At 42.1% G+C, this 10,807-nt stretch overlaps 1 protein-coding gene across 1 annotated transcript; it reads right to left on the reverse strand.

Moving 5' to 3' along the window:
- Window positions 1–813: 813 nt before the first annotated feature.
- LOC136423765 (uncharacterized) lies at window positions 814–10,776 on the reverse strand. The gene is made up of 6 exons (XM_066412048.1): window positions 10,644–10,776; window positions 8,208–8,326; window positions 5,940–7,561; window positions 5,413–5,538; window positions 4,563–4,723; window positions 814–4,148 (listed from the first exon to the last, which is right to left on the reverse strand). Coding segments are annotated over exons 1-6 (4,251 nt in total). The 5' UTR covers window positions 10,645–10,776; the 3' UTR covers window positions 814–1,926.
- Window positions 10,777–10,807: the final 31 nt, after the last annotated feature.

A 10,807-nucleotide genomic window follows, 5' to 3' on the forward strand; every position in this document is an offset into this window, starting at 1 on the left:
CTTGCTTACTTAGTTAAAAAGGTTAAAGTACTCCCCGCACCGAAGGTGCATAAGGCGGCGCCCATCTCCATTTCTGTAGCCCTGGGCCACACAACTTTGTGCAAGTCACTACAGCAGGGGGCTAGTCCACTGGTAGTGAAGTGTGTTTAACTTCCATACCCTTTCCCAAATGCTGAGTGCTAAGCAGAGAAAGCAATATGTACCATTTTTTTTTAGTCTTTGGTATGACCCGGCTGGGGTTCGAACTCACGACCTACCGCATGCATGGCGAACACTCTACCCACTAGGCCATTGCACCGGTGATTGCTTAACTTAGTGACATTAGGCTATATGAAAATGATTGTTCAGAACCAGTGCGTGGTGATGTAAGCTTTAATACATAAATTTATATACTAATGAGGATGACCAAGTCTTGGTGACATATCGACTCTTATACCTTACTGTCATATCCTGGGCCTCATTCAAATGCACACCTGGTATCCTTCCACATCAACATGTACCAAACATGCATACATACTAAGGCCACACCAATTTTAATTTCTTGGTTAACATGTTTTGTTTTGTTTTGAAATTTTAGCAACAAAAAAACAAACATGAAAACAGAAGGCTGGGGTGAAAACTTGCACCTGACCCTGTTCACTCCCTGAAATTTGCACCTGAATCCCTGCACCAAAGTACAAACTTTCCTCTGAGATTCTGTTTTCCTGTTGATTTTCCAATCTAGCATTTTTTTTTCAAAATTCCATTAACCAAGAAATTAAGATGCTGGGGCCTAAGGCAACAAAACCCAAATCCTGAGGAAAATACCAACGCTTTGGTAACATGCAGAATTGCACAATTTAATACAAATATAAAGTTCTGATCCTGGTACAAATATAGGTAACAGCAGCAACTGGTAAGAAACATAACAACGTTGACTCCACGGATCAGGTACATTTATTATATATAGTGTATAGCCTCCTTTACAGACCTTCTAGGTGCGGTTGGCATTTTTTCCTGTTTTCTATAAATGCTTACTTGTTTAACATGATTTAGGTTCTCTGTGACGCATGCCTGGTTAAGGTACAGATGAAGCGAGAAAATCGGAAGTGATAAAAAAAAAACTGCGCAAAATTAGCCACCCAGAAGGTCAGTGCAAGAGGCTAACATCTATACCAGTCAAGTACCATGCCATATTTCACTGTTTCGCTGATCTCACATTCTCAGTTTTACAAAAGGTTGACACCAATATTTGGTCATATAATAAAAATGCTTACTAGCAATACTGCCATTTGAAAATAATTGACGAAACCAAAACTTTTGGACTGTTACCAATATGTGTATTGTAATAATTATGTCTATTCCCTACTGCCTTATATGTATATAAATATAACAAAACATTAACGAGAACTTGAATGTTTAACGAAACTTAAACGATAACATACTTCAAAGAAGGACGACAATAGATCCACATTACTGCCAACAGTGCAACAAAATATGCTTTAGTGGGTCAATCTCTTTGACCACAAGTACATGCAGGGTAAATGTCTTTTCAACTTAATCTGTATTAAAAAGGGACAAGTAGAATTAAAAGAAAAAACCAAGAAAGCCATAAAATTTCTGGTAAATTGTTATCAATATCTTTTTCTTCACAAAGTTCACGTTGATACATTTTTTCAAGATGAAATAAACTTAACAAAACAGGCTTCCAAGAAAACTTAGTCTTCGACTGCTTTATGAAAAGGACACTGCATACAGTCCTTTTTTATTGATGACAATATAAACAAAGAAGCTCATGCCATATGAGATTAATATTTCCAGCGACATAAAATAGAGTTGAAGCATTCTGTATCAATCTACAAGCCAGTCAATCCTTCAGAAGATGTATATTCACCTTGCTAAGCTACTATGGCAAGCAACTTGATGAAAATGATTTTTGATAGGTATTTAGTTTGTTTGCACAGTTCTGTGCTTCAATAGCTGAGCTATCGTAAAGTGTCCTTTCCTCTGCAAGCTGGCGGGACTACCCTGCAGTGTTCTCGACAGTTTGCCAACCAAAGCTACGGTAGAGTCTTTCGCTTCAGTGGAAACAGTTACGCGTCTTGCCACCCTATTGTGATTGCTGTCAGAGATCTTGGCTGGACTCGCAGCTTTGCTCGTATCTGTTGGTAGGCTTCCGATTGCAGATAGTTTTTGACAGAACTCCGAGTCATTGACATTGTCATCAGCTACAAGGCACAGAAGATCCTTCGAAGGGCTGATTTCAAAATCTTCCATTGACTTGTCTCCATCGAAGAAGGAGTCAAAGAAATTGTCTTCCACAGTTGAGTCCATCTTGACATTGTCTGTCGGAAGGCCGAGCTTTTCGCAAAGCTCGCTCATAGTCTCACTCAGACGCTTCTTGTTTCCTGGCGGAGTCAGCTGCTCGTTAGACTGGGAACAGGCCGTCTTCAGGGACGTAGCACCTTCAGAAATATTTCTTTTTGGCACGTCTTTCTCTACAGTTGTTTTCATCTGTGCACCTTTCTGCTTGTAGCTATACATAACATTGTTACCTCCTCTATCCTGTTGCGAAGGATTACTTGTATTGGAAGTTACCAACTTGTTGGATAAGCTTAGATCAGTCTTCATTGCTTGTACAACTTTGCTGCTAGCTTTTACGACTTCTCTAGCTGACTTTCTTTGCATACCTGGACTTATGGCTTTTGTTTTCTGGCTGCTTTGAGGTCTTCTTAGAGCTTGCTGGCTGTTTGAGATGGCAAACTGTCCTACGTGCTTCGTTCTTTTCTCTGGGAGCGTGGTACCGCTTGTCATTCCTCTGGGCTGGTAGCCTGCGAACTGTTTCTTGTTCCCCAACAGTTCGCTGATTTTTCGCTTAGAAACGGACGTCCAAGAGCTGACGGTTAGCGTCTTCTGCTTGTCAGTTTGAAGATAGGACTTCTGGCTGACTGTGGATAATGCTGGAGATGAGGGAGCCGTGCAGGTCGAATTTCGCAGGGCAGAAACTTTGGTTCGCTTGCTTGGGCCAGTCCCAGTGCTTAGTGCTCTCTTCCTTCCTTTGCTGACAGAGACTGTTGTGTTGGTGGGAATCGCGGCCTTAGCAACATCTCTACGCACTGCTGAGTACATCTGCTGTGGTGCTACAACATGCGGCTTTCGGAGAAATCTGTTCAGGATGGAAGGGTTGACTATCTCGGGACTTGAGGGCGATGCATTCTGGGTCAGATGTCTGATTGTGTTGGGTTTGGCGACCTTTGACCTTCCCTCCTTGACCTTTGCCCTGGATGCAATCTGTCTGGCAAAAGCATCAGCTGTGAAAGTAGTTTTCTTCTCTGGATTTTTCGGTGTGCTCTCGCTTTTTGGTTTGAACGCATTGACAGTCGGTGGTACAACAAGGGTTGGGGTGTTTTTCTTCGGACCACACCCGTTGTAGACTGTGAAAGCTGAGTTGGGGCTCCTCAAAATCGGAGCCGCCTTGGACAGGTTTGGCTGCGAGGATACATGTTCTAACTTCTTATCCTGGGATGATTGTGACTTGGGACTCAAAGCCTTACCCATGGGGAGGGGGGCAAGGCACATTCTCGGTGGGGAGGGGGGCTTTTCCGTGAAGAGGTTGCGAGCGACGTTTGTCTTCGCCGTGCTTGGCTGCACTTTCGCTGCGGCTACTCTGAACTGTGCTGGCTGCTTCACACCAGTTTGAACAGTCTGCTGACTGGCTTGTGAAGAACCACTTGGGCTAGTGCTAGCTACAACTCCCTTCTGCATATCTATTCCCGATAGCCTTCTCACAGCATTCTCTGTCCCTTCAGTTGTAGCAGCTTCCCTTGTCGAACTTGCGCTACCATTCTTTGAATTTCCCGACAAGTCTACATCCGTTGTCAAGTCTACCGTGTCAATGTTATACTGAAGAGACGACAGTGAAGAACACTCGCTGGATGTCGAATTCCGCCGTATACTTCTTACGCTGGAACTTCCCAAGTCAGACAGCAAGCTGCCTCTGCTTGTGCTGGTTTCCGCAGAAGTTGAAGGGAGGGTGTTGCTGGATGGAAGGTTGTTTGATTGTAGTTCCCAGGCAACAATGTGGATCTGGGAGGGGGGGATGGAGGGCGGAGTGTCCTGCCATCTACACACGGGATGACTCAGGTCGTCACACTGCAGCCATCGGTTACCTGGGTAGAGTACAAGAAGGTACAGTACAAATTAGAACTTTTCAACAATCTGAATGCTTGACATCAATTGGCATCTGTGGATGACTTTACCTCTTACTAATTGATCTGCACTTTTAAACGTTTGCAGTTTGTACAAAAATAATATATATATATCTGTGATGACATGAGGTCACTGCAAAAATAAATCCACCACAAACATTTCAAGATTTACAGTAGAAAGTCAGGATTGGTTTACAATCGGGACTTGTGGTAAGGAACGAAACAGAAACAACAATGTTTACTGATGCAAAGAAAGATTTGGTACATCTATTTTTCTACTGTGTACATAATAATCAAAGTGTAGCCATACCGCAAAATTTCTGACAACAGTAAAATTTCTGACCAACACACAACTTTTAAGCAACATTTCCTTACCTTGTGTGTCCCTGATGTAGGCTACAAAGTGGTCAGGTTGAGTCTTGTATCTGATGACAGCGGACACCCGGTACTGTCTGTCCTGGTACCTACAGTCCAACTCCTCTAGTCTGTTGTGGGACAGCCCTGTCACAAAGTGTAGCATCACGAATGGAGGCAATCTGGGTAAACAGAAACAATTCTACAATCAGTAACCGTTTCACAATACTGTCTGTATCTGTATCTTCATGTATATAGACGGTATAACTGCCCTTTGGCATAACACACCAGCTTCACACTCACAGGCACGCGGCGTGGCAGCAGCTGGTTATATTAGACTGAACGACCTGTCACATCTAACCTTTGCATATCTAACTACTAAAGCTAATAAATCATTACTGTCAGGGCTTAAAATATCCTCCAGCAATTGTTACATATGAACTGAAATTTTTGGGCATAAAATGAAAAATACAAGAAACCAACAAATTTTCAGGCTTGCTTTCTAACGTCACAAAATGAAACACAAACATGTAATATGTAATAAGCAGCCTTATTGAAATTTGAAGTAACTGCGCAAGTCACTTAAAATGAACTAAGATTGTACCTTGTTTCTACGGCATCAAAAATAATTATAAACTCTTTTGATTCATTCCTATTTTGTAAAGGTTTTTCATAAGTTACACAAAAAACCTCTACAAAGAATAATCATGTACATATTATTGAGAACTTTATTGCGCGACCATTGTAGCAGGTACAAAGTATGGCAACAACAGTAAACATAGAACAAGACTTGTGAGGAGCTGCCAAAAGTCCTCTCTCCTTTGGTTGCTGTTACAAACAGTAGAACATAGTAAAAGCACATCATGCCCACCTGTTGAAGACCATCTCCCTCTTCTGCTCTGCAGCTCCGCAGCTGAAGCAGCTACGCAGATGGCAGGCCTGGAGCAGGCTGAAGTCAGGTGTCACACTCGGGAACGTCGGGAGCACCCTGGTCATCCTGCACCAAAACATCAAACAAGAATGACATTAATATCATTTATCTGTTAATTCGGCTGAAATAAACTTACATTACAGGTGGCATCTGTGTGGCATAGTGGCAGAGCATCCGGCAATGAACCAATGAGACCCAGGTTCAATCCCCAGTGGAGTACCCAGACATGTCCGGACATGCACCCAGACATTGTACCCTTGGGAAAGGCACACACATTTCCCATGTCCTAAGCCCTAACGGGTTTGGGTTGGCGTTAGGAAGGGTATCCAGCCGTAAAAACTCTTGCTACAAAAAGACTTGCACTTGATGGTTCTGGGGCTCCCCCATCCATTGACCGTTTTTTAAACTTATGCAGACTTTGCTTGAGTGACTTTTGCACTATTTATAACAAATTGATATTTTCCTACCTGTCTGATTTGATGAATCCACACTTGTCGCAGCTGAACTCCCAGTCATACTCCATCCTGAACAGGTCCTCGATCAGCGAATTCTCTCGTAGCAACAACGGAAGAGCAAACACCGGGCTCTCGTTCTTCCCCAGCTCGCAACGCAACGTCGGACGCAAGGATTCGAACACCTTTTCTCTCACGCCGTGTAGAATCTCTGTAGCACGTTCTACGCAGAGTAACTCTTCCGAATTCGGCGTACGACAGGCTTTCGCAGACTTTGACTTCCTTGCCTCAGAAGATCTTCGATCAGTACTCAGTGTCTTCCTAGCTTTCTGATAGTTCGCAAGAAGTTCCTGGGCTTGCTGGTAGGCAAGATGAAGTGTTTTTACGGTGCTTTCCCCATTGCCATTTAGCTGGGAGAGGCGATCCCGCAAAGTCCTGCTGTGAACCAAGATGCACATAGCTGCATCCAGCCAGCATAGGGAGTGTGCATTTGTCCACTGTATTGTGCTGTTCTCTTCTATCAAAGGAGAAATAAGGTCATCTATGATTGCACTGTTGGTAGCTTGGGGTATTCCCTGAGACTTGCTTGAATCTGGTACTGCCAAATACTGAGCCAGCTTTACAACACCATCTCCTGTTGAATCTGTATGCAAATGCAGTGCCATGTTCTCTGGCTCTGACTGCTGAGATGAGCTTGAATCTGTTGACGGTGAATGCTCTGCCTGCTTTACAAAACTGTCTTCCAACGAGTCTGTTAGCGAATGTAGTGCTATGTTCTCTGGCTCTGATGGCTGAGACCTGCTCGAATCTGGCGATGCTGAACACTGAGCCTGCTTTACAAAGCTGCCTTCCCTTGAATCTGTTTGCAAATTCGGTGCTGCTTTCTCAAGCTCTGATGGTTGACATGTGCTTGAATCTCCCAATACTGAATTCTCTGCCAGCTTCACAACACTGTCTAGTGCTGAATCTGTAAACAAATGCGGTGCTATACTCTCAGGCTCAAATGGCTGTTTCAGTACTGTTGTATCTGATGCTGTGAGACTATTGCTGAGTACAGGTAGCGATGTGGCTGTACCCTGGGTAAGAGGAACTGAATCATCTCCAAGTGGAAAGATGTCGTCCAAATCTAAGTCCCAATCACAAGGGCTGCATGAAGTACCAATCAGCGCATTGCCATTTTCAGAAAACATCGACATGAAGTCCTTGCTGTCAAGTCCCTGAGAAAAGATGTCTGTACTTTCTATTGGCGATAGCGGTAACTTAATCTTCTCATTTGTTGCTGTTGTAGCTGTCTTTACTTCCCCATATGGTGCGAATTTAGGAGTAGTTGATCTATTTAAGAGCGCATCTAAAGAAAGGCCACCGTTCGACTGTACGCTCAAAGAAGCACCGTTTGGTTTTGTTCCCTCCCCCTGCTTGAGAGGTAATGGTTTCTTCCATGCCTGGAATGTTCCATTTGCGAGCGAGGGGGGTGAAACCTCACAGATAATCGGGGGAGTGGGAGCAGCGATGTGGTTGGTTTTCGTGACGGGAGGTAGGGAGGACTTTCGCTTCTTACGCCGCTGGCTGAAGAGATCCTCGCTGTTGCGTACGATTGTGTACTTGAACATGTCCGTACAACCCATCGGGAAGGTGCACTGTAGATAGAAAGAAAAGACGTATAAGCAACTAGTTTTGTGTCGTGTCAATTGCAATACATTTAAAAAGATTCCACTGTATCACTAGAAATGTCAAACTCTAGAAATACAATATACATGTATTTGCCATACTGTACACGATTATTCAATGCATTCATATACATGTACATTTTGCATGTACATACTGTTTGGCGACACCAATTTGACTGGGTGGTTTTGGAATCGATGAAATAAAAATGCTGAACTGAACTGAACTAAACGTGAAAACACGGAATGCATAAAAAATGCAAGTTTTCCTCCAGACAACTATTTTTACATCGTCCTTTTGTGCATTTTTGCTTTAGATAGATCTAGAATGTCTTGAGAACAGAGGAAATGGATTGATGTGGCCTCATAGCAGTTTTTCTCTTGTCTAGATTTTGGGTGAGCTAAAACTAGCTAGATAGTCAGACACCTTATTTCCCATGTAGCCTTATTGCCTTAACATTGTATTTGAGGTATATTCATATAGCATCTGTTGTGTAGTTTTAATGAACTAGGAAAACTCTGAACCCTAGCTCATTTACTGAACAATTGCAAGTTGCTGTACAGTGAGCAGCGGCACACACACAGCGGTCTATGACATGGTAATAAAAAGAAGACTTACGTCGTCATCTTGGCACATGTAGCAGGCCTCGTCAGAGCTCCACTGGTACAGCACCAGCTGTCTCCTCTTCCCCCGGGCCTGGCACTGCTCACACCACACAGGATCACCAGACATCATCACTGTAAATATAGATATATCTTAGTACTGTAAAGTCACATATTTTTACAGCAGGCCTCGTCAGAGCTCCACTGGTACACACCAGTTGTCTCCTCTTCCCTTGGGCCTGGCACTGCTCACATGTCTGTTAACATCAGCAGATTACAAGAGTTAAAACTTGAATGGAATCCTGAATACTGAAATTCTTGTTTCTTTCACTGTCACCTCTGTACCGTGAACTTATCATCACCGTGAAAAAAACTGTTTATGATTTCTTCACACATCAGTTCTGTTTAAATCACTTGCCGCCACTGCTCACTGCAAAATAAATGTGGAAATAGAACGACCACAAACACTTCAAGATTTACGTAAATTTACAGTATAAGCTTTGGAGACAAGAAACCATTGCAAATTGCAATGGCCTAGTTGGTAGAATGCTCGCTTTGTACTCTTAACATTAGGAATGATCTTTTTTTATAAATACTCTTTCATATGAGAAAATAAAAGTGATAGGCAGTGGAATAATTGAAATCAAACAATAACATGTTCTGGGCGAAAGAGATCCATATAACAATACTGAATACCAGTAGCTGGCATCAAATATGTTAAATCTCTCTCCAAATTTTTGACAATATATATTTTTCACACCTATCAAATGCCAGGTAATGTTGCTGACTAAAAACAACTCTGTACCATACTGGCAGTTATAAAAACCGCTACTCCTCGGCCATTTTCCACCACCTAAAACACAACCAGGGGCACTCATTCAATCTCGAATCCACTGATATCCTTGACCGCGAACCCCGCTGGTTCGAACGTGGAGTAAGGGAGGCAATATATGAGAGGATATACAATCCAACCCTCAACAGGAAAGGAGGGCTAAGGGTGGAACTGTCTGGCACTTGGGACATAGCCTTGGGGGCAAACCAGCTTTAGCTCCTATATTAAAACAATAGGAGCTATTGTCCCCTTTTACTTCAACCTTGTCTTGAGTTGTCTAATTCTTTTGGACTATCTAAAAATTTGTCTTCTCCTTATTTGCATATCAATTCATAGTTCGTGGTTATAAACCTGCTGTTCAACTGATCTTGCTCACAGTCACTGACGAAAAGTAGTGGATGCTACTTGAAACGTCTGACCGTTTCCAAAATCATATCCAGTTGTTTGAGTAATTGCTTTTTGGCGTAACTCTGTACCATAGCAACACCATTTTCAACAGTGATTACAGAACAAAGGAAATCTAGACTAAATTGACTCTCAATTAGAGCAGATTTATTCAAGCACTCTCTGATGCAAATCAGATATTTGCATATCATTAAATCTGGTGACAAAGCAATGTCCTACCCAACTAGCTCCACTGCAACTAGAAATTCACAGGAAAAAATAGAATTGACTGGGGGGAAAATGTAAAAACTGCAAGTTTTAGGACCAAAATAACACTGTCCTTTTTTTCAGTTTGCTGTTTAAACATCTGCATCCACACCTTTTTACAATGGTATTGGTTGCGGAAATTACTAATTAGTGTGTTTTCATGTTTGTCAACACACCAGTGTTTGTCAAGCTATGATACATATAACAGCTAGTCTAGATAATTAAATTTTGATAAAAACTAATCAAGGCATGAGTATTTTTTTGGCCAACCCAAAATTACTCAAATTTGAAATTCACTGTTGGCATGAAAAATATCTTGAAGCATTCAATTTTGCAGCAAGCGAAAAAAATCAAATCACTTATCCAAATCTTATCGGCACACCGTTTGTAAACTTTGATGATCTATAAAGCATTTCCAAATTTGAATAAAATACAGAAACATTACGAAATATAACTAAAATACCAACTTCTCATGAATATTCAACAAAAACGTTATAGTACAACACGAAATAGACCTCAAAACAGACCTTTGTAAAACGAAACCAAGCAAATGCGCCCAAACTCCACCCAACAAGAACATACATACGTCAGAAAGGCATCGAACAACGTTATAGCAACGTTCGAACATGGAACGCTAACAAATCTCAAGGGGGAGGGGGGCGGACTTTCCAAAATAACAACAAACGCCAAATAATACCACACTTAGAGACTGTTAGCTTCACTATTGCTACATATTACAGACCATAACCTACTGTAACGGATTTATAACTTGTTTACCGAGGAAAAGGGGAATACTTTTTGTACAGAAACGTTAAAAACTCAGCGCACGTGCAAGGCAAACTTGCAAAAGCAACATGGCTACACCCGCAACGACTTAAGCAATGTTTTGTGCCAAATAAAAGATAATTCCTCCGCATTTGAACACCAGAAATACCTCTCAAATGATCGATAAAACCTTACGATACTTACTTCAACATTCCATGTCCTTAGAAAACCTCGAAACTCTTGAAACAACGCCGAAAATTCGGAAGAAAACGCCGCCAAATCTCATCACATGGGCGGCCATCTTGGAAACGCGCGAACAACGTTTACAGTCGACTAACGTAAAAGTTAAAAGAATGCCTTAAAATCTA

This window comes from Branchiostoma lanceolatum, chromosome 18 (assembly GCF_035083965.1).
Source record: "Branchiostoma lanceolatum isolate klBraLanc5 chromosome 18, klBraLanc5.hap2, whole genome shotgun sequence".
Classification (NCBI taxonomy): domain Eukaryota; kingdom Metazoa; phylum Chordata; class Leptocardii; order Amphioxiformes; family Branchiostomatidae; genus Branchiostoma; species Branchiostoma lanceolatum.